The 24264-nt window shown below is 44.5% G+C and overlaps 1 protein-coding gene across 1 annotated transcript in view; it reads left to right on the top strand.

Moving 5' to 3' along the window:
* LOC309544735 (uncharacterized protein) overlaps positions 1–24264 on the top strand; it is a 66191-nt gene that overhangs the window by 8717 nt on the left and 33210 nt on the right. Inside the window, exons 6-12 of the mRNA XM_082243712.1 lie at positions 5567–5677; positions 7359–7418; positions 8248–8404; positions 16270–16468; positions 20215–20293; positions 21959–22048; positions 23730–23802. Coding sequence (XP_082099838.1) covers positions 5567–5677; positions 7359–7418; positions 8248–8404; positions 16270–16468; positions 20215–20293; positions 21959–22048; positions 23730–23802 — 769 coding nt within the window. The remainder of the gene's footprint in view (positions 1–5566; positions 5678–7358; positions 7419–8247; positions 8405–16269; positions 16469–20214; positions 20294–21958; positions 22049–23729; positions 23803–24264) is intronic.

Below are 24264 nucleotides of genomic sequence, written 5' to 3'. Positions count from 1 at the left end.
TCTAGTGACGGATCTTTCCTACTTCAGCCGCTATGAGCGGCATGACGTCACATGCGGGCGGCGGGAGCAGCTGTGTGAGACTGTGAGTGTGCGGCGGTGGATAATTCATCTGCCTGCATTGCAAGTAACTCTGCAAGAGGGTCACGGCGCCGATCCCTCACACAGACGCCAGCCAGCAGGCAGCAGCAGAATGATCGCAGCAGCCTGACTGAGACTGACCGTGACTGAAGGAAGGAGCGGAGGCGGAGCAGAGCCTGAGACATCCAGCTGAGCCAGGCAAGAGTAAATGGGCTCGGGCCTGGGGGACCTGGACCTCTTGCATTTGGGGGGGCAGCAGCATATTTTAGGGCCCCTACTAGTACTACAATGCTAACCAACTCCCCCCTAATAAAATGCTGACCTGCCCCCCCCCCTCATACAATGCTTATTTGCCATGCCATTCCCCCCCCTGGGCCCCCCTCCACCTAATACAATGCTAGCCCCCTCCCCCAAATAAAGTGACGACCTCCCCCTAATACAATGCTGTTTCCCCTCCCTCCCCCTAAATTTGGACCTCTCCTGTATAATGTCCGCACAGCCTCTGACCTCTCCTGTATAATGTCCGCACAGCCTCTGACCTCTCCTGTATAATGTCCGCAGCCTCTGACCTCTCCTGTGTAATGTCCGCAGCCTCTGACCTCTCCTGTATAATGTCCGCACAGCCTCTGACCTCTCCTGTATAATGTCCGCAGCCTCTGACCTCTCCTGTGTAATGTCCGCAGCCTCTGACCTCTCCTGTATAATGTCCGCACAGCCTCTGACCTCTCCTGTATAATGTCCACACAGCCTCTGACCTCTCCTGTATAATGTCCGCAGCCTCTGACCTCTCCTGTGTAATGTCCGCAGCCTCTGACCTCTCCTGTATAATGTCCGCACAGCCTCTGACCTCTCCTGTATAATGTCCGCAGCCTCTGACCTCTCCTGTGTAATGTCCGCAGCCTCTGACCTCTTCTGTATAATGTCCGCACAGCCTCTGACCTCTCCTGTATAATGTCCACACAGCCTCTGACCTCTCCTGTATAATGTCCGCAGCCTCTGACCTCTCCTGTGTAATGTCCGCAGCCTCTGACCTCTCCTGCTTAATGTCCGCAGCCTCTGACCTCTCCTGTGTAATGTCCGCAGCCTCTGACCTCTCCCGTATAATGTCCGCACAGCCTCTGACCTCTCCTGTATAATGTCCGCACAGCCTCTGACCTCTCCTGTATAATGTCCGCACAGCCTCTGACCTCTCCTGTGTAATGTCCGCAGCCTCTGACCTCTCCTGTGTAATGTCCGCACAGCCTCTGACCTCTCCTGTATAATGTCCACACAGCCTCTGACCTCTCCTGTATAATGTCCGCACAGCCTCTGACCTCTCCTGTATAATGTCCGCACAGCCTCTGACCTCTCCTGTATAATGTCCGCACAGCCTCTGACCTCTCCTGTGTAATGTCCGCACAGCCTCTGACCTCTCCTGTGTAATGTCCACACAGCCTCTGACCTCTCCTGTATAATGTCCGCAGCCTCTGACCTCTCCTGTATAATGTCCACACAGCCTCTGACCTCTCCTGTATAATGTCCACACAGCCTCTGACCTCTCCTGTGTAATGTCCGCAGCCTCTGACCTCTCCTGTATAATGTCCGCACAGCCTCTGACCTCTCCTGTATAATGTCCGCACAGCCTCTGACCTCTCCTGTATAATGTCCGCACAGCCTCTGACCTCTCCTGTGTAATGTCCGCACAGCCTCTGACCTCTCCTGTGTAATGTCCGCACAGCCTCTGACCTCTCCTGTGTAATGTCCGCACAGCCTCTGACCTCTCCTGTATAATGTCCGCAGCCTCTGACCTCTCCTGTATAATGTTCGCACAGCCTCTGACCTCTCCTGTATAATGTCCGCACAGCCTCTGACCTCTCCTGTGTAATGTCCGCAGCCTCTGACCTCTCCTGTTTAATGTCCACACAGCCTCTGACCTCTCCTGTGTAATGTCTGCAGCCTCTGACCGCTCCTGTGTAATGTCCGCAGCCTCTGACCTCTCCTGTATAATGTCCGCAGCCTCTGACCTCTCCTGTATAATGTCCGCACAGCCTCTGACCTCTCCTGTATAATGTCCGCACAGCCTCTGACCTCTCCTGTGTAATGTCCGCAGCCTCTGACCTCTCCTGTATAATGTCCGCAGCCTCTGACCTCTCCTGTATAATGTCCGCACAGCCTCTGACCTCTCCTGTATAATGTCCACACAGCCTCTGACCTCTCCTGTGTAATGTCCGCACAGCCTCTGACCTCTCCTGTGTAATGTCCGCACAGCCTCTGACCTCTCCTGTATAATGTCCGCACAGCCTCTGACCTCTCCTGTATAATGTCCGCACAGCCTCTGACCTCTCCTGTATAATGTCCGCACAGCCCCTGACCTCTCCTGTGTAATGTCCGCAGCCTCTGACCTCTCCTGTATAATGTCCGCACAGCCTCTGACCTCTCCTGTACCATGTCCGCACAACCTCTGACCTCTCCTGTATAATGTCCGCACAGCCCCTGACATCTCCTGTACCATGTCCGCCCAGCCTCTGACATCTCCTGTACCATGTCCGCCCAGCCTCTGACATCTCCTGTACCATGTCCGCACTTTTACCACTTTTAACTAGAATTTGCTCTTTTATATATAAAGCCCTTTATGCTTTCATATCTGTCTTATCTATATATAATACAGTTTTCAAACTTGCTTTTAAATGCATGGTTTTCCCTTTTATGAAGAAGATAATAATGGCGTTATGCTGTTGGGCCGGTATAATAATGCTATGGGGCTGGTATGAAATTTTTTCCAGGGCTGAATTTTATTCCCAGTCCGGCCCTGATTGTATGTAATGGCACTACCTCATCTACAATACAATACAAGGCACTGCTACATAGTCATGTGACACTCTTCTTATGCTATTACTCCTTAGTAAATTAAGCAAGATCACCTTTAATGTATCAAATCAGCTGTTTTACTTGTGGACTCCAGAAGACCCCATTACAATCATACTTGGAATAAGTTGGATATTTTACTCCTAAGGTCTCATGCACAATGGTTTCTTGTATGTTTATTCCTGACAGGAGAAAATGAGTGAATAACCTCACCTAAGCTGCAGTGTTTGGAGTTTGGGCATTCATTTATTTTTTTAATTTGGCCCTCTAGCAATGACCTATGTTGGGACCGAGATAAAAGAAAGGTGTTATTGCGCCATAATGCAATATTGGAATCTTTGTGTGAATCCACAATATCCAAAGTTATGGAAGCGTGATCAGACCACATGATGCTGTGAATGCTCACCTTAGCCACCCGCTGTATTAGATATTTATCCATAAGAAAGAAGTCAATCCTCGAGTAACTGTCATGAATATTAGAATAGTAGGTGAAGTCCTTCTCTGTGGTATGTAGGCACCGCCAGGGGTCATAAAGGTCCTCCCTAAAACAGAGTGGACCAAAATCCTGCCACCTCCTCATAACACTGGAAGAAGAGTCCATAGATGCATACATCACCATGTTAAAATCCCCACATAGGACAAGATTACCCTTCTACATTTGTTTAGCTTGTTTTATGACCTTCATATGACACTTGTTAGGGGCATATAGGTTCAAAGTAAAAAAATTCCTTAATGGCATTTATTTATTTTATTGGCCAGAATTTTTATTTAAACTGGTCATTAAAATGAATAATGCCTAGCGTTTATGCGCATTTATGTGCGTTTACACATGTTGAACGTTTTTTGGGGTCAAAATTTCCTCTCCTGAATACAATTTAAAGGCGTTCAGAAAACATCCTCTAAACTCCTCTGCTACTAAACTGGATAACATTAGGATAACATTAGGGGGGTTCATGGGCAGAAAAAAATGCCCAAACTCACAAAAAATGTGCATGAGACCTTAGTGCTATTGTTTATGCTCTGAGATAAACCTGGGGCCAGGGATGCCTACAAAGTCTCCTACATTGTCTACAAATGCATGAGTATATGTTTAAACAGTGATCCTTTGTGAAAACAGTTGTTGGCCCTTTTCATCATGCACTAACAGGTAATTACTGTCTAATGTCTATGTCCAGCTTTGGATATGGATTACTGCCGTGAATAAGTATTGCTCAGTCACAAAAAAAACCAAAAGATTTATCATTATATAGTCCAGTGTGTACATAGATAATATCATAGATCCCAACTGTCCTTGATTATGAGGGACTGTCCTTCATTATGAACAAAGTCCCTCTGTCCCTCTTTCCTCCTCATTTGTGCCTCATTTTGGTCTGATCTATATAGTTGTATATAAAATGCACTACTTATTTATCAAAAAGTGTTTTACAGTGCTAAACCTTTCATCAGAATTCTAAACTGCTGCATTTGTAAATTCCAAAGGCCAATATAAAGAAATAGAAGGTAAAAAAGCACTCATGGGTTTAACCAATCGTTTTTTCTGTCTTATTAACCGCTTGCCGACCGCCGCACGACTATTTACTGCGGCGGTCAGCCCCTCACAGGCAAATTGACGTAGTACTACGTCGCTCGCCTGTGAGGCTCTAGGGGGCGAGCGTGCGCCGCCGGAGACGAGCTCCCGTCCCCTCTCGTTCCCTAAGCAGTCCGCGCGAGTGACCGGCGGACCCGATGTCCGCCGGTCACTCGCGATCTCCCCGAGGAGAGGGAGAAAGGCAAGCGGCTAATGTCATTCTCCCCTGTGTAAGAACAGAGATCATACGATCCCACTAGCCACACCCCTTTACAGTTAGAAGCACGCCCCTAGGGACACACTTAACCCCTTGATCACCAATAAAGTTAACCCCTTCCCTGCCAGTGTCATTTTTACAGTAACAGTGCATATGTCTAGCACTGATTACTGTAGTAATGTCACTGGTAACCCCAAAAGTGTCAAAAATGTCAGTCAAGGGTCCAATCTGTCCGCCGCAATGTCGCAGTCCCGCAAAAAAATCGCAGATCGCCGCCATTACTCGTTAAAAAAAAAACACCAAAAATGACAGAAATCTTTCCCTTAGTTAGTAAACGCAATAACTTTTGCGCAAACCAATCAAAATACGCTTATTGCGATTTTTTTTTACCAAACATATGCAGCAGAAAACAAATTGGCCAAAAATGTTAAAAAAATTTGATTTTTACTTTTTTTTTTGCGAATTTCATATAAAAAAATGTGAAAAATATTATTTTTTCAAAATTTACGCTCTTTTTTGTTTATAGCGCAAAAAGTAAAAATCGCACAGGTGATCAAATACCACCAAAAGAAAGCTCTGTTTGTGGGGAAAAAAGGACGTCAATTTCATTTGGGTACAGCTTTGCACGACCGCGCAATTGTCCATTAAATTCACGCAGTGCCGAATCGCAAATTAGGGCCTGGTCAGGAAGGGGGTAAAATCTTCCTGGGCTTAAGTGGTTAAAGGAGGGTGTATCAGGGTATGTGTCCTATGCTTACATACGTTTGCTAATAGGTGTCCCTCATTCCTGTCTCAGAAAGTTGGGAGGTATGAATATAGCTCTGGAAATAGTGTTACTGATTATAATAACTTCTTTACAGGTAAACGGCAGGGAGATCCCTGGTCCGCTCTTTGATTTTGGCCTACTGATTTACCATACGGGAAGAAGACTTTATGAAAGTAAAAGTGGACCCTTTTTCTATTTATCAAAGGTAAAATATATGTCAGCTCTTAGGCCAGGTTCTGCAGTAACAGGCAGATACTGCAGAGGGTCCATCTAGAGGCCCTGAGAACCATCTCAAGAGTAGCAACCTCAAGATACATGTTACTTATGAGTTTATAAGTCATTGGTTGAGGAACAGCATTGTAAATTAACGTAAATGATTTTTAATATTCATTTTGTTTGGTTACGATGTTTGCAAAATGAAGTAACAAAAAGTAGAAGGCTGTAGCACGAGAGGCCTACACATTCTCTCACACTAGAATTCCCATATCTATTCTAAAAAAAACTGTTGTACAACCGCTCCAGCGCCCCTATTCATTATTATCCCAACCCTAGTCACTGCTACTTTTACTTGATAGGTTGTTCTGTAGATGTAAAAGAGGCAAAACATAAATAAACATGTGAAATAAAAAGTAGATATACTGTATATGACCACACAAGTGTAGGTTTGTATATGTACTTTTAATTGTGCTCTCAATTTTAGTGCCACAATTACGAGTATTAATTACAGCTATCAGAATACAATATTTTAATTATAGTGACAGGACAAAGTTACAGTGTTTACCAGCTAGCACATATTAATTCATTGTTTTCACTTATTACCTGGAAAGACTGTATAATATGTGGAATGCATTTTCCACATATGCAAAAGAAAATATCAATAGACATTGACTGTATGTGTGTACATTTAAAAAAACATTTAGTAAATGTGATTTTCATCCAGCGAATCTGCTAATACTTTTGTTCTGTGCAAATGAAGCAAATGTGAATGTTCTCTTTCTATTTTCTCCCAATGTTATTCCTTCATAAACAATAGTTTGGGAAAATACTGCATAATGGCCACAAGGTGGAGCTGAGGGTCATAGGAAACAAATACTTATTTCATATGATCATTTGCTCCATCTAGTGGGTATAATGTGGTATTTCCCTAAACCACTCTTTTTTATGAATGAATAACTTTCAGCCTGTATAGGAAATAGCCTGATAACATTTAATTTTGCCCCAATTGCACAAGAGGAGTGTACCAGCAGTTACTCAATCCAATAGCTATGCAAAATTTGTAATTACACCTCCTAGAGTAGCCAGATGTGGTTTCTAGACTACTCCTCAAGTGTACATCAGTTGCACATATAACCAAATGTTTAAACATGGAAGCTGCTCCACACCACACCAAATATTCCAACCCTCCACTGAGTACCCAAAAGCATTATCTACCTACCAATTAGATGTGATCATACAAGTGTAGGTCTGCATGTGATTTCTTTTTCTCAAACCTCCAGCTTCAAATGTGCACAGGCTTCTGGCTGGATCCTGACTCTGCATGAAGGCTGGCTGCTGTTGCTCTCTGTTTCCAGGTTCCCAGCAACTCTCAGAGGGCCAAAGGAGGGGAGAGAAATCACATAAAAGAGCTTCTCTCTATATAGAAATATATACCTAAAACATAAAACAAAAAACAAAAATTGTTTTAAAACTTCAAAGTAATCATGTCATTTTAACTCAGGCATAATTCAACCAACTGCGTTGTCTTTCTCAAGAACTGGCTCATGCAAATTCAAAGGCATTTTGCCTCTGAAAGCCTAGTTGGTCAAAACTCTGTTAATCCCTCAGTGCAAAATGTCAAACTTTACATGCAAATAAATAAAATGTGACATAATTTTACATTTTTCCAGGTGGAAAGCTACCACGAGGCCAGACTGTGGAATCAGATATTTGTATGGACTGAAGAAAAGGTGATTTGATAATTGTATTGCATTCTGGTACAGCTGTTTTTTTTTTTTTTGTGTGTATTTTATTGCAATATGGGCTATGCGGTAGGTTTGCAGTATCCTTAAGTATCAAATATTTAAGGGGGATTTTTAAAATTGAGCTAGCTGTTTTATTGATCTATCTGATCTATCAACTTCCAGCTAGGGACCCCAAATTATTAAGGGAGGTTCCCCACCCCCTAGGCGACACAAAACGCGGAGCTCGAACCTCCGATCGCCCCGGGATCAGCATTGAAACTCACTGAAAACTGAGCTTGTGCAGAGCTGTCAACACTGCTCTGCATAATCCCAAACTACATTGGGGACATGCACAGAAAGAGGAGATAGAGAGCAACAGGATCAACCAAGTATTTTGCAGAATACAGAAAATGATTGAATATGAACATTTTGTAATACACCATTTATTAACAGTTTTTATGATGCGGGTTTAGTGACACTTTAAGGACACTGTATAATTAGAAATAATATTTTGGGACTCCTGTTAGTCTGTTGTGGAAAAAGTGGTTTTGGGGATGCACTAACTATTAGGGGACCTATAATAGGAGGACATGCCATACTTTCTGGGTAGGAGTGTTATTTCTGGGTAGGAGTGTTATCAGCTCTACCATTATAGCCGCTCCAATTCTCCATGAGTTTGTGCAAATTGCAGGTGAATATCTGACCGAGTACACAGAGACCAGCGAATTTATTATATATATTCCTAAGTAAGAAAAGTGTGTTATTTTCCTTGGTGGGGATGGGGAAGTATTATCTGATCATATACAGTAGTTGATTCTGTTGTTTTACTATGTAGCTTCACCTACCCTTGGGAAGCATAAAGGCTACAGTGCTAATCGAAAGTGTGTTGGCTTCCTTTGAAATGGAAGAAATCCTGTATGAGCTTAGACAACATTCTGCTGGGCTGAACTGTGGCATCTGGGATTACTCGGCATCTTTTGTTAACAAGTTTGGTAATGAATACACTTTAACTTACTTATTGCATGCTATAAGTTAGCATTTAGTAGGGCACCTTAGTAATTCGAACAATTGGGACACATACACAAGATTATATATTTTTTGTCTTTTCTTTTCTTTCCTTTGCAAATGTAAAATGTGTCTCTGTGTGAAGACAGCCATCTTGGTAGAGGAACATGAATTTGCTTCCTTATGATGGAGCTGCCCTTCTGTTGTATGGTGATCTGACAAGTGTTCGGCCGCAGGCCGGTATTTGTAGGAGGAGCTAGCGGGCTTTATAGCACCGCCCCTCCTCTATACCGGCCTGCTGCTGCTCGGCTCGTCACTCGGCTTGGTCAGGTGTTCTAGTTAGTCACCTGACGTCGGCTGGATACCGCTGCCTCGAGGACCGGACTTCCGGTCGGGACCTGAGACACAGGAAACACCGCTGCTTGCGCCGAGCTCCTCTATCCCTACGGTGCATCCCAGCTCTTCCTCTGCCAGTGCCAAGCTCGTCCATCGCTGCCATCCATCCCAACTCCTCTGCCTCCAGCCGCCGTCTGCACTTTCGGCTACTGCTTTACTCCGCTGCTTCTCCCCGCTGTTCAGCAGGGGGTCAGGTACCTGCAGGGTATGGGGGGGGGGGGGCATCTTCCTGCACACACTGCCTGCCTCTCTGTAGGCCACGGCTACCTTCCTCACACATGTACTCCTGCACACACTGCCTGCATCCCTGTAAGGCCACGGCTAACTCCATTACACAGGCTCTCATGCACACACTGCCTGCCTCTCTGCTAGGCCACGGCTACCTTTTTGATTATTCGTGTTCTCCTGCACTCACTGCCTGCCTCTGTAAGCCTCGGCTACCTCATCTCACGTTCTCCTGCATTACTGTGCCTGCTTCTTGTTACACGGCTACCTTGCATTGGGGGGGGTCGCTCTGCCTTTGACGGAGAGGGGGGGGGGTTGGTGCCCGGGGGTTTGGGGGGGGGGGTCTCATTAGCATTTGCAGGGTATGTGTTTTGTTCCTGGTTCCATGTTATGTATCTACTAGTGGGGGGTCATGGGTTGACCCCCCTTTGAGCATTTTGCCTTTTTTCTTCAGGTTCTCATCATGTCCTTCAATGCCGGCATCAGGTACTACTTCAGGTTCAGGTTCCTTGTGTACCACACGGCTCCGCATTATTTAGTCTTCACAGACGCTACTCTGGCGTCGCCCATAGACACTGCTAGGCCAGTTCCGTCTCATTTGGCCTCCACACACTTAGTCACCTTGTCTGGCCATGCGCCCGGTGGTTAGGCCCCTTCCGGTTACACTTCAGGCTCGTTCCACACCTTCTGTGATTCACCTGCGGATGCCATTCGGTTCCTGTGCTCCGTTACGGCTTCATCACCTCTGTGCACATACCACACTTCATGTCGTTTTGTCCTCCTTGTAGGCACTGTTATTCGCTGTTGCACTCCAACTGTGTTGTTCTTGTCATGTATTGTTCCCCCCCTCCCCCGTAGGGCGAGTAACTGGCTGTTAGGGTTCAGGTGCTGGCCCTAGTTCCCCCCTTCATAGCCGGTCCCGTGAGGCCAACCTCCCAATCTCGTCGGAGATTATTTCGCCCCTCTGGCCAAACCAAAGCTAGCGCCTCGCTCCACCCTTCTCATGGGTTTATAGTTAGGGCCTCACCTGTCACGGCCACACGTTTTGATTCTGTTCTGTCACCGAGAGGCCAACTTTCCCGCCACCACGTCAGTGGCTCACGCCCCACGCCCAAATCATAGGTAGAGCCTCTCACCGGCCGCTTGGCATCTAGCAGGGCCTCACCTGTCACGGGGTAGTTAAGTTTTTCGCCTCTGGGCACTAGCTAGCCAGCCAGTGGTTCTCCAATACGTTACGGTCGTTAATCGGACTTGGGCGTTTTATTTTTTGTTTCCTTCAACAGCGGGCCTCAAGGAGCCATCCTGGAAGAAGGATCTTCCTCCCCCTCCACGCCAGCCAGACCCAGCACCCCTGTCAGATCTGGTACCCCCAGGGGTCGTCGGAATCCATCTCCGCTGGGCTCCTATGGGTCTTGGACCATCCCGAAGATCTCGGCGGTCCTACGCCAGAAGGGTATCCCGTTCCCAGCCACGGCAAGGAAAGCGGAACTATTCAGATTGATGACGGAACATCCAGAAGATCCTGGACTGGGCACCAGCTCTCAGGGCTGTACGTCAGCCATGCAAGGGACCCTGGACTCCATCCTGTCTTCCCTGCAGTCCATCGGCGATAGACTGTCCAAGCTGGAGGACGCCAGTCCAGCTCACGGGGGTCCTCCTCCTTCCTTGCCGGTGCAGACCCCAGCTCCCGTTAGTGATCAGGGTAGGCCCCCAGTTCCCCTCTTGCCCTCTTCTACGGTATCTCCTATCATCACCCCGGCCCACATGGTCCCCCCAGCTCTCCGCAAGGATATCTTGGAAGGGAAGGATGTAAACCTGATGGCTCTCCTCATTGCCTCCCAGGACATGGTCGAGAACAAGGTCTACAATTACGGAGATTTGTCCGTAGTTATGAAGGCCAGGGACCCCAGGCTCAATAAAAAGCTCACTATTCCAGAGTTTGTCCTGGCTTTCGGTATCTACAGGGACGTACTGTGTTCCGTCTACCCACATCGTCGGGAGGAGTTAGATCTTTACCTGCATAAGGTCGTGGATCTAGGGCACAAATACGGGGGTTTCACCTTTTTTGACTTCCACAAGTCAGTCTCAGCCAAGGCGGCGGCGGCCTTGGCTCAATTCAACGTACGGGTTGATTGGAGTCTTTTGGACACCGAGCTGTTCTGCAGGCACTTTGCAGGCTTGGTACCTCCCTCCTGTGCCACATGCTCCTCCACTTCGCACTCTGCCAGCCTTTGTCCCATGGAGGCTGAATCCTCCCCAGCCGGGGTCCTGGGGGGGGGGGGAGCTGGCAGGTCAGAGCAGCGTGGCTTTAGGGATAAGCTGGGTCGCCCCATCGTTTTCTTAGGTAAGGCCCAGGTTTGTAACAATTTTAACGGGGGGGCATGCAGCTTCAGTGCCTGCAGGCTGCTCCATGTTTGTTCCATCTGTTTCAGGGCCCATACCAAGTCTATGTGTCCGTCCAGGCTTAACCCTAAACAATGACTAACCGGGGTCAAGATCGAGGTGTTGGAGTTTTACCTGCAGGCTCACCCGTCTCCTCACCTGGTCGAGTATCTGGTACAGGGGTTCTCGGGAGGGTTCCACACGGGGCTGGTGTCTCTACCCACTGGGTCATTGGAATGTCCCAACTTGCTGTCGGCCAGGGAGGACCCGCAGTCGGTGGACCTGCTGCTCGGGAAGGAAGTGCAGGAGGGGTTCATGTTAGGCCCCTTCCCGGCCCCCCTCCTTCTCCTCCTGGCGTACCAACCCCATTGGTATCTCTACGAGTAAATACACCAATAAAAAACGATTGATAATCGACATGTCGGGTCCTCATTCTTCCACTAACCCTAGCCTAAATTCCCTTATCCCTTCAGCCGAGTTCTCTCTCCACTATACCACCGTGGACAATGCCATCCAAGCCATTTTAGGGGCAGGTAGGGCTGCTTGGCTCAGCAAGACGGACATAGCCAACGCCTTCAAGCTGCTGCCCATTCACCCCTCTTTATGGCACGTCCACGGTGTTAAGTGGAGGGAGGAATATTATTTTGCTATCAGGCTGACATTTGGGTCCAAAAGCAGCCCAAGGATCTTCAATACCTTTGCAGAGACGCTCTGCTGGCTCCTTCTGAACATCTCCAGGTGCCCCACGGTTTTGCACTACTTAGACGATTTCTTGTTGGTCGAACGAGGCAACTGCACGCCGGTCAGTTTGAGGAGCACCATGGCCTTATTTTCTACCTTAGGGGTCCCTCTGTCGCCAGGCAAGACGGTCGGACCTGTCACCAGGTTAGATTTCTTGGGGATTACCTTGGATTCCATCTCAATGCAGTCCAGCCTCCCTGAGGACAAACTTAGACGCATTCGTGAGGTGGTAGGCAGGTTCTTGGAACTAGGGTCTTTTTCGAGGAAAGAGTTGCAGTCCTTGATCGGGTCTTTGAACTTTGCCATGCGCATCATCCCCCAGGGCAGGTCCTTTATCTCCCGGTTGCTGCGGTTGTTGCCAGGTCTTCCGGAGGGCGTCATCTCCCACTTGGATCCCCCTGCCAGGGCGGACCTGGGTATGTGGGTTGAGTTCCTGGAAAGCTGGAACGGCATCTCCATGTTCATCCCGCCCATCTCTTCCCAGTCCCCCGTGTTTTGGACGGATGCGGCCGCCAATACCGGGTTCGCAGCCATCTTTGGGGACTCATGGTTCAGGGATAGTTGGCCGGCTGAGTCACTTGCCTTACCTGCTTTCCAGGAGACCTCAGCTTTGTTTGAGTTATATCCTATAGTGGCGGCAGCTGTCACCTGGGGTAGGTGCTGGTCAGGGATGGCAGTCAAATGTTTTAGTGACAACAAGGCTGCCTGTGACATTATCAACAAAGGCCGGTCATCATCTCTGACCATCATAAGGCTGGTTCGCAGGCTGACCTTGGTAGCTGCCACCTACCAGTTTTTTCTTTACTGTGAGCATATCCCGGGTCACTCCAACTCAGCCGCTGACGCTCTTTCCCGGTCTAAATTGCAGGTATTCTTCAACCTCCACCCGACGGCCGACAGATGCCCCACGCGGACCCCGGAGTTCGAGGAACTAGTCCTGGACTAGCCCGGATCATGGCGCATGGACGGGAGTTGGCCCGGATGGCTCTGTCATCCAACACCAGGAAGGCCTATGACCGAGTCATGTCCATCTTCCGAAGGTTTTTATTGGAATTTGGGTTGGACGACCACTCAGTTCAGACAATGGTCGCCTTCGCTGCCTTTTGCCACCTCCAGCTTAAATTATCCGCCAGTACCATCAAGCTGTATCTGTCTGGTGTTCAACACCATGTCCTGACGCACCAGCCAAACTCTTCGCCTTTTCTCAGGGCATATCCACTAAAGAACCTCCTGAAGGGTATTGGCAAAGTGGATCACCATACCTCGGTCAGGCGGTTGCCAATAGAGGGGGAGAAATTCCGGGCTCTCTCCAACTTGCTGGACACGGTCCCTTTTGAGCCATTCACAAATGCAGTTGTAAAAACCGCCATGTAACTGGCCTTCTACGGCTTTCTCAGGCCCGGGGAGTTTACGGTAGCTTCCTTAGCGGAGGGGCGCTCATGTCTCCTCAAACGAGATCTGGTCAAATGGGGGGATTACTACGTTTTGTCACTCCGGTGCTCCAAGACCAGGCAGGTGGGCCACCCCGTTACCATCCCTTTTTACCCATCGGGGAATCATTGGTGTCCAGTCAAAGTGCTGGACGAATTTGTGGCTCAGACCCTGAGCTCTCCTAGCCACGCTCCGCTTTTTACGCTGCTGGACGTTCCCCTCACCACGTCCAGATTTATATTCTACATCCGAACTCTTTGCATCAGACTGGGTTGGGACCCTGCAGCGCACTCTGGTCACTCCTTCCGGATAGGTGCGGCATCAGCTGCCTCCGGGAATAACACGCCAGGCCACATCATCAAAAGGCTTGGTCGGTGGGAGTCTGACGCTTTTAAGGTTTATATTCCTCACCCAGAGAAGGAGTTGAGACTAGCTTTTCGTAGGCTTGTGACTTGAAGTTGTATAGAATAAAGTGTGTTGTTTGCTTCCTCTTTTTGCCCTCTTTATTTACAGGCTACCCCCCTTACGTCGGTTCAGGCACACCACACCGACTTCCGTACCAGGGTGACGTCCTTAAGTACCGACCACAGGTGTTCGGCCGCAGGCCGGTATTTGTGGGAGGAGCTAGCGGGCTTTATAGCTCCGCCCCTTCTCTATACTGGCCTGCTGCTGCTCGGCTCGTCACCCCACCCACCTTCACCCTTTTTTCTTAACCTCTTACTTCCGGGGTGCCCTCTTTATTTACAGGCTACCCCCCTTACGTCGGTTCAGGCACACCACACCGACTTCCATACCAGGGTGACGTCTTTAAGTACCGACCACAACTGGTAGGAAATATTCAAGAAGCAGCGGAGGGGAGGTGCAGAAAGCACAGGTCTACAGAAGAAATAAACCAGAAGCAAGGAGATACTTGTACTGCAGATCCACAGGTAGTGTGCCCTTTCCAGCAAGCAGCATCCGTCACATCACCAAATCTCCCTCCAAGTCATAAGACTAGGAGTTGGAGGCAGCAAGTGCTTTAGGTGATCTCACAATGCAGGTATACAGCCATGAGACTGTAGGCACAGGAGTGCATAGGCATAGGAAATGCACTGCTATTTTTCCACAGGAATTCAAGATAATGTTTTGTTTTTTCAAGGTGCTGCTAAGGCACCCCTATAACAAAACAGATATTAACTTTTGAAGATCAGATCCTTTTAAGGAAAATAAGGCTGCATTCACACCTGAGCATTGAGTTTTTCGGGGCATTTTGTCTCGTGCTTTTATGTGTGTTTTTGAGCGTTTTTGCTTGTGTTTGTACAGCATTTTTAAGGTATTTTTGAGGTTTGTCATTTTTTTTATTAGCCAATAGAGAAAAAAAGATTCTGGTGCATAATTTGTTGCTATGTTTTAGCTTTTTCATCCTTATTATTTATTTATTGGGGGGGGATTTGAGATTAGGGGTTAGGCTTTAATTCATTAATTTAATATTCTAAATATTTGAATTAATATATATTTTTTTATTGTTAGGGATAGCGTTAGGGGTTAATTTATTTGTTTATTTAATTGTTAGGGTTTGGGTTTTTTAGGTGAGGGGTTAATTTATTTATTATTATTTGATATTTATTTTATAGATCGATTTATTTATAATTACTATTTGTTTTTGTTATTATTATTATTTATTTATTTTAATTATTGCATCTGAGCAGGGAAACACTCAAAACGCGCGATAAATCATGCGTTTCAGTGCCGGTTCACATTAGTGCGATCGCATGTAATTCGGAGCGCACTTCTACTAAATTACATGCGATGTCTGTGCGGTGCAAATTTCAGCCATACAGTTTGTATGGCTGAATTCGCACCGCAATCGCACTAAACACGCACAGGACCCTTTTTTTAATCTGCAGCAGAATCGGATCGCATGGTGGTTCACACTAGTGCGATCCTATTCTGTGCAAACTTGCAGATCGCACTGCGATATGTGATCTCAACTTGGGGTGTCGTTAACTTTTAATTGACACCCCCTGCGTATCGCATATGGCAGTGTGAACTGCCAGGGGTGCGGATGCGATGCGGGAACACTCTGCATATTTGCAGCGTTCCTGCATTGCACAAATGTGAACCGGGACTCAATGCGGGGAAAATAACACCTAAAAAACGCACCAATCTGCCCAAATTGAGCTGCAAATAAGCGCCAAATCTTTTTTGAACTTCAGGTGATTTGGAGTGGAGATGTGAACCAACTTCTCAGAGAATAATTGATTTTTTTTCTCCTCCAGCGTTCTGGAGCTTCGAGCTACAAAACACTTAGGTGTGAATGCCGCTGGTAGAATGCCACTATTCGATTATTGAATGTTGTACAATATCAGTCTTCTATCCTAATGACTGCTAGTCAGTTATACGTCTGTGAAATGACAGGGAAAAGTAGGGCAAGTACTACTTTCATATATCTTTGTTCAGCTATCGATCTTTGAATAATCACTTGTTCTTTTCTTTGATAGATGGTCAGGCTCTATATGCAAACCCCAGTCTGCATTCTACTTCTGAAGTTAAACAGTCTCAAGTTTAGTGGGATGAGTTGTGTGTTGGGAAAAATATCATTTTATTTAACACTTGCTATTTCTTCCATTGTTTCTAAAACATTAAAATACATTTTCTATGTTTATATTATGAATGATGATTTTTTCCATACTTTTAGGACATAGATTGGAGTTCTTACTGCCAGATCGCAGTAAGTATGTAAACATGGAGAAAAGGTTCCTCAAAAGCTACATGGATTTACTGGTCCAGACATGTCATCAGCGAGGAGCCCTGGCTACAGGTGGCATGGCTGCCTTGCTGCTCCCTGAGGACAAAGAAAGTGAGGAGTATAGCAATGTCATGGCAGCTGCCAAAAGGTGAACAAAAAATATCTAGCCCACTCATCTAAAACACTCTATACTGTTGTACTTGCTACAAACTATAGCCCAGTATCTGGTGTTACAACTCAGTAAAAAAATCAGTAAAAGTAAAAAATGAATTTTGCTTCAGTTTTTTATCAAATGATTTCATATAGTTTGACGTAAAATATTAGCAATATGTTAATCCAGCAGAATATTTGTATGCAAAAATCTATGATGTAGAGATAAGGTTGTTCAAAAGCCAATTGGTGCATTCTTGGTGACTTTATTGGTTTGCTGGAAAAGTTTGCTGCTGCAACTGAGATTCTTCATATGCAGTTCAGTCTCAGATGACCACTGTATACCATCCAGTCTTAAAATATACACAGCTCTGTGACATATAGTCTTGTCTGGCAGGGCAGGACACCTGAGTGTTTTTCTCTGCTGCAGTTAACTAAAGCCCCGTACACACATACCGATTGTCGGCCGTAAAGATTCGGCCGACGACCGATCAGCCGATTGTAGGCTTGTTAGTATGATGCTTCCGACAGCCGACAGCGCATTTTCGGCCGAACAGAATCTGTCGTGCAAGCATTAAAATTTTTGTTGGCTAACACCAGAACGGCCGATTGTTCGCCAGTCAGTACAGATTTCGGCCGACAGACAGCAGATTTGCAAGACTGAGTATGCTCAGAAAAGAAAAAAGACAAGGAAAGTTAACCATCACATGACATCACTTCTGCAGTCAGCTGTTGTTGGCCGACAAAATTCGTGTGCAGTCTTTTGCACTTTTCAACAGACAAGACAGCCCTCGGACAAAAGACGGCCGATCGTTCGGCCGACGATCGGTACGTGTGTACGGGGCTTAACACTTGTCCCTTCCCAACCTTTGATTGGGCATTGAAAGGAGAAGCAGCAGGACTGATGAGCTTATATGTGTCTGAGTTTTGGCTTTAGGCTTACTTTAGGAAGTCTAAAGCTGACCATAGATGGACTGATATTTGGCCAGTTCAGTATAAACTAGACAATTTTCTATCCATTTAAAAGAAGGCTGGTTGTACTGCAGTTGATCCATCGATCGTCTTCAGTACAATCAGCCTTTCCGGATTTTTTGCTATAAGCACAGGCACTGATCATTGTATACTGAGGAAACCTCGCAATGTAAGATTGCAATAGCTCCAGGGGAGGGTTTCCCCCATCAACAATTAATGTGTTGATGGGGTAATTGACCAATTTTCTGTCCTTCAACCTGTGGCTGAAGGAAAGAAAATTGGTTAATCTATGGCCTGCCTTTGGCCCCTTTCACACAGGCGGACCGTTCAGATCCACCTGTACGTTTTTTTGGCGGATCTGAACGGTCCCCCCATGCATCCCTATGGGGCATCGGATGTCAGTGGAGACATGTCCGCTGACATCCGATCCGATCCGTCAAATCTGGACGGATGGAAACCTTATTTTCCATCTGTCCAGCGGATCGGATGGGATCGGATGAGAACGGACCGACTGTCCGTACCCATTCGATTTCCCCCATAGAGATGTATGGGGAACGGACAGCTGTGTCTCCGCACACAGTGCAGAGAACAGCTGTCATTCTCCTGCTCAGCGGGGGATCGGCGGATCGATCCCCCGCTAAGAAAAACGGAGTCCGTCCAACGGACTCAGTGTGTGAAAGAGCCCTTATGCTGACAATACACAATACAATCTGATTTTACAATCTCCTTTTGATCTACTATCAGCTATGTTGTGAAAGGGCCTGCATTATTCGATACAAAAAGATTGGATTTTTTAGGTTTATGCTCATTTCACGTTTTTTTTTTTTTTTTACAAACATTGTGTAGCTACATTGTATAGTGTATGATTAGCTTGAAGTGCTGTTTGATAAATCAGTGCTTATATACAGGTGCATCTCATAAAATTAGAATATCATCAAAAAGTTCATCTATTTCAATAATTTAATTTGAAAAGTATAGCTCACATATTTTATATAGATGCGTTACACACAGAGTGATATATTTCAATCATTTCTTTCTTTTAAGTTTGATGATTATGGCTTACAGATAGTGAAAACCCAAAATTCAGTATCTCAGAAAATTAGAAAATGACATAAGACCAATAAAAAGAAGGATTTTTAATACAGAAATGTTGGCTTTCTGAAAAGTATGTCCTTGTACAGTATTGTATGCACTCAATACTTGGTTGGAACTCCTTTTGCATGAATTACTGTATCAATGCGGTGTGGCATGGAGGCAATCAGCCTGTGGCACTGCTGAGGTGTTAAGGGAGCCCAGGTTTTTTTGATAGCAGCCTTCAGCTCATCTGGATTGTTGCGTCTAGTGTCTCTCATCCTCCTTTTGACAATACCCCACAGATTCTCTATGGGGTTTAGGTCAGGCGAGTTTGCTGGCCAATCAAGCACCGTGATACCATGATCACTAAACCAGGTATTGGTACTTTTGGCAGTGTGGGCAGGTGCCAAGTCCTGCTGGAAAATGAAATCAGCATCTCCATAAAGCTGCTCAGCAGAGGGAAGCATGACTGTAGACTTAATAAAACACAGTGGACTAACACTAGCAGATGACATGGCTCCCCAAATCATCATGGACTGTGGAAAATGTTGCATTTCATTTGGAAATCAAGGTCCCAGAGTCTGGAGGAAGAGTGGAGAGGCACAGAATCCAAGTTGCATGAGGTCCAGTGTGAAGTTTCCACAGTTAGTGATGATTTGGGGAGCCATGTCATCTGCTTGTGTTGGTCCACTGTGTTTTATTAAGTCCAAAGTCAGTGTAGCCCTCTGCTAGGGAATTCTAGAGCACTTCATGCTTCCCTCTGCTGACCAGCTTTGTAGAGATGCTGATTTTATTTTCCAGCAGGACTTGGCACCCGCCCACTCTGCCAAAAGTACCAATACCTGGTTTAATAATCATGGTATCACTGTGCTTGATTGGCCAGCAAACTTGCCTGACCTAAACCCCATAGAGAATCTGTGGGGTATTGTCAAAAGGAAGATGAGAGACACCAGACCCAACAAGCGGATGAGCTGAAGGTCGTTATCAAAGCAACCTGGGTTTCCATAATACCTCAGCAGTGCCACAGGCTGATCGCCTCAATACCACGCCGCATTGATGCAGTAATTTATGCAAAAGGAGCCCCAACTAAGTGTTGAGTGCATACTACACTGTACATGGACATACTTTTCAGTGAGCCAACATTTCTTTATTTAAAATCATTTTTTATTGGTTTTATGCAATTTAAAATTTTCTGCATTTTGGGTTTTCACTAACTGTAAGCCATAATCACCAAAACAAAAAAATAAAAAAAATCCTTGAAATATATCATGCTGTGTGTAACACATCTATATAAAATATTTGAGCTTCACTTTTTGAATTGAAATACAGAAATAATTAACTTTTTGATGCTATTCTAATTTTTTAGATTCACCTGTATGTATTTTACATGAATTTAAATGCTGATACCGGAAATATACTGCCATGTTAAAGACATTTTCAAAACACAGATTAAAAATATGTCTTTGCTTTTAATGCATGAATAGCCCAATATTTGAATTTTTTTGGCCCAATTTTTGACTGGCTACCCAGAAATGACTACCCATTTAAGAACACAGTCCTGCCAATCCTCCTAAGGTCTGTGACATAAAAAGTTTTTTTTTTTTTTAATAAATACAGAATTCAAAGCTAGAACTAGATAATATATATAATATATGTTTCCCTAGAAACATAATTTCTTTACATAAATCTTCATTTTAGGTTAAAGCTTTTTGAAATCAATGCTGGAGTGGATGGATTTATGGTGTATGACATTGATCTGGTGTTGCCAATGCAGAAGGTAAAATAAACCTAAAAAAGGTAAAACAAACTCCATAAATTGGATGTTGCTATTGTAGACTCTGTTCCATTTGCTTGCTGCTGATCACCATAGCAGTACACAGACAGGTAGGAAGAAACAACACGACATTCTGAGACTTTTTATTTTTTGCTTTGCTCTCATTGCTTACTGGCAGAACTGAAAAATCTGGATATCAGTGATTTAAAATTAGAAATGCTGTCATTGCCCCTCCTCTCTGCCTTGTACAATCAGAGAACGCTTTGCATTCACTCAGATAATGCAAATGGCACATGTGCTGAGCAGCCATCCTCCTATGTTCAGAATACAGCAAGCCAGCTGTTCAGCACAGGACTTGGGAGATTACTGGAGTAGTAGTGTCTACTTCAATGCTTTCCAACATCCAAGGGCATTGGCTTGGTATATACACAGTTACATTGGTCCAAGCTGGACCAATGTAACTATGTATAAAATATCCATACCTGAAATTCTTTTTTAGCCCCCTGTTTACATTGGAGCAACTTGTCATACAATCTGATAGGTCAAATCACACGACAAGTCGCTTCCTATTGCTAGCAATGGCACTCTTCAGTGTGCGACTTGAATAGATATCGGTGCATGAAGCTGCACAGTCACAACCATAGTTGCACTGAGGTGCGGCTTTGAAATTGTGCGATTTCAGATGCAGTTGCACAATTTCAAAGCCGCAGTCAATGTGAATGGGGGCTTTAGGTGTTTCCAAAAGCCCAGGCTTTATGTTGCCTCAGTTATGAATCCTAACGGGTATAATGAACCAGCTGTTCCAAACGATGTTGTATGACTGATACTGTTACCTCTGTTAATGGCAATTTACTTTAATAAAACATTAATGGAAAAAAAAATGTGACTGTAAATACCCCTTCAATGGATAGATGTACACAACAAAATATGTTAAAAAATAATAAGTATCTTTATTACATTCAGTTAAAATTTCATATTAAAAGCACCCAATTTGTACATGGACTTTAATTCAACCACTTGTCTTATACTTAGTGAAGTAGAGGATGTATGGTATGATAGTCCTCTAGGATTATAATGTTTATGTCGACGCGTTTTGTGGAAGGATCTGCTTCATCAGGACCTCAAATCTTGTGCTAAAGTACAACTGGACATTAAAATGACACTGGAGACAAAAATACAAATCAATCACATATAATACAATATACATAATGTGTAGCATTAGTTGCTTACATATGAGTTATCTCCTAAAGGGAAAGAGGGAAAAGATGAGAAAAAAAAAGGGGATTGGGGGGGAAAGGAAAAAAAAAAAGGGGAATGGTAACAAAGGAAGGAAGGATAAGGAAAAAGGGGTTGAGGGAAGCAAAACTGTCCATTTATACTTATAAACATTTCTCATAGATTTACACCTTCCAAAAAAAAATATTATCCAATATAGCTTTGCTTGGATATATGCTCGGATATATACTTCAGAATGTTAAGAGGATACGGTAGATAAGTGTGAGTAAAGTCACGCACAAGTCAGAAATCCACTTTTGAGCTGTGCTAGGTATTAGAATATTGAATGAAATATTCTCAGTTAAAAAACTCTTAAATTATATAAAGGGATATTGTTGAGATATAATCCTGTTGCTGACATTTCATATTCCTATATGTTCTCGTATTTTTTAGCTTTTCCAGGAGTACACGGATGGACCAAACCAGTTACATGTTATTCCAGCTGTAAAGATCACTAAATCAGACTTACTTACAATGCCTGCTGTAGGTAGAACAACCTCTGTGCTATAACACCAATATGTAAAATATAATATAATGCATATTTGTGGTAATGTCATTATAATTGGTTTATACTGCCATCTTGTGGTTGTTTCGGTTGTTGCACTTGCTTTCTGTCTTTCCCTTCTGTGTTCCCTCCTGTCCCCTCCCATTTATGATGTATTTCCTTTTCCTGCTTCTTTATGCTTGTGGGAATAGAGATGGCCACATCTGTCTAGGCCTTCATACAATTTGCTCGCATCTGGGAACACATTACCATGTTTTGACCTGCATATACCATTCTTCAATGATCTGCTACATTTTGGTGTTTGCTATACCTTCTGCTTGCAATAAAACGTGGATGGAAAGCAAAAGGTGTCTGGTGAGTTCAGCTATCTGATAATGATTGTCCGCAGTGATTGCATCAGCTTATACAGGCCAGGAATAGGTCTCAGCAAGGCATAAGTCACTATTACAACAATTGGAGTCAGAATAACCTCTTACTTTGTTTAGTTAAAAAAAAATACAAATTAGGTTTTGTGTCAGACTCAAAAATCACAAGTAATAATGAAATGAATTAGAATAAATCTGGAACAGTGTATTAGTCACCAAGGCAACACATACTGTAGATGATTCGATTTTCTTTCCTCCTCACACAGGAGGAAGGAAAGAAAATTATTATTATTATTATTATACAGGATTTATATAGCGCCAGCCAGCGTTGATTGGGAAATGCCCCCTGCGGCGATATTGTGATCTGCCGGTGAGGGGGTGAAGGGAGCCTTCCCAGCTTGTAAAAGGAGTCTTTTACACTACTTTTTTTGCCTTCATTGTGTCAGGTCATAATACATTCTATGGATGTAGAAAGGAGAAAAGCTCTAAATCAAATTGTATGCCTGGGAAAGATGACAGCCTTTATCCATGTCTGGTGGAACTAGAAGTCTTTCAAAAGCTCCCATGAATTAATCTTTATCTGCTGATCATGCCTACTCCACTAGTATAGTTTTCATCTTCTTCTGGCAGGATATACACCTAAGTGCATTAACAAGCTCATATTACTTTCCAGTGGTCAGCTGACAAATGTTATCACAATTCCTGTGATCTATCCATCCATCTCTATGTGGTAAATGCAGTGAATGGTTAATAGCATTTCAAAGTCCCATTATCTATTCACCAGGTGGGTGACAACCTACTTCACCATGGGGGCAGGCCGGTTCCACATAACTTCCACTCATGCCAGCCCCTTTTACAGTCATCCCGTTGAAGCGACCATCAGGTATAGGTGCTTTAAGTGGATCTCTTTTATTGGGGACTTTTCTCAAAGCACCCCAAATGATGAAGGGCGTGCAGGCTAGTATCAGCATGGCAGGGGACCACATGCCATGGAGATACCAGCCCACAAGTCGAGTATGCTGGGCAGGTAACATCAAAAGGGTGGTCTGTTTGCTGTTTTGTTTTTCCATATGCAAAATTAGTATTTTGTTGCAGTGTGTATGGCAGAAGCAAATTCAAGTTCATAAAAATTAAGTGCCTGGGCTATTTATAAGATCAATGATTGGGAATCTTCAAATGACAAATATTAGACTGAGTCTGTAACATTCAGCCTCAGTAGAATATTGTGTATCAATTATGTAAATTATAAATCTAGTTTTTAATGTTAACATTTCCTTCCTTTTCCCATGTTTAGGGTGGAGTTACTTTGTTTGGTCTAAAGTATAACATAGCTGTTGGCATTCTGTTCATTGATGCCTGGCTTAAAGGTAAAATTTCAGCAGCTTGAAAATGTGCATCTAAATAGGTAGATCTTTTTAGCTTGAACCGCATATAGAGTCAAAACTTTAACTGAAAACCATAAAGGCGTTGAGCTAATTTTGTTTCTTTTAAGTTTTGTTTTTAAAGCTTTATATCAGTATCAATCAGACAAAGCCAATTTGCATCTAGTCTGCCTTTTCCTGATCCAAAGTTTGGACTGAGCTGTCCGATAGGGGATGAATCATTCAGTTTTGTTTGTAAATTGCAGAGTTTTGAAAGTCCTCCTCACCATATTAAATACAGGTCTTATTAAAAAAAAAGCTCCTATACATTTTCTTTGGTTTAGCAGATATTAAATATTTTACAGTATTTTATTAAAGACGGTATATTCTTTGAATGGACTGTACCTGTTACATAGTTACATAGTTACATAGTAGGTGAGGTTGAATAAAGACAATAGTCCATCCAGT

Source organism: Pelophylax lessonae (genome assembly GCF_965119305.1).
Source record: "Pelophylax lessonae genome assembly, chromosome: 1".
Classification (NCBI taxonomy): domain Eukaryota; kingdom Metazoa; phylum Chordata; class Amphibia; order Anura; family Ranidae; genus Pelophylax; species Pelophylax lessonae.
The sequence above is the reverse complement of the archived record's forward strand: the minus strand, read 5'-3'. Positions and strand labels throughout refer to the sequence as shown.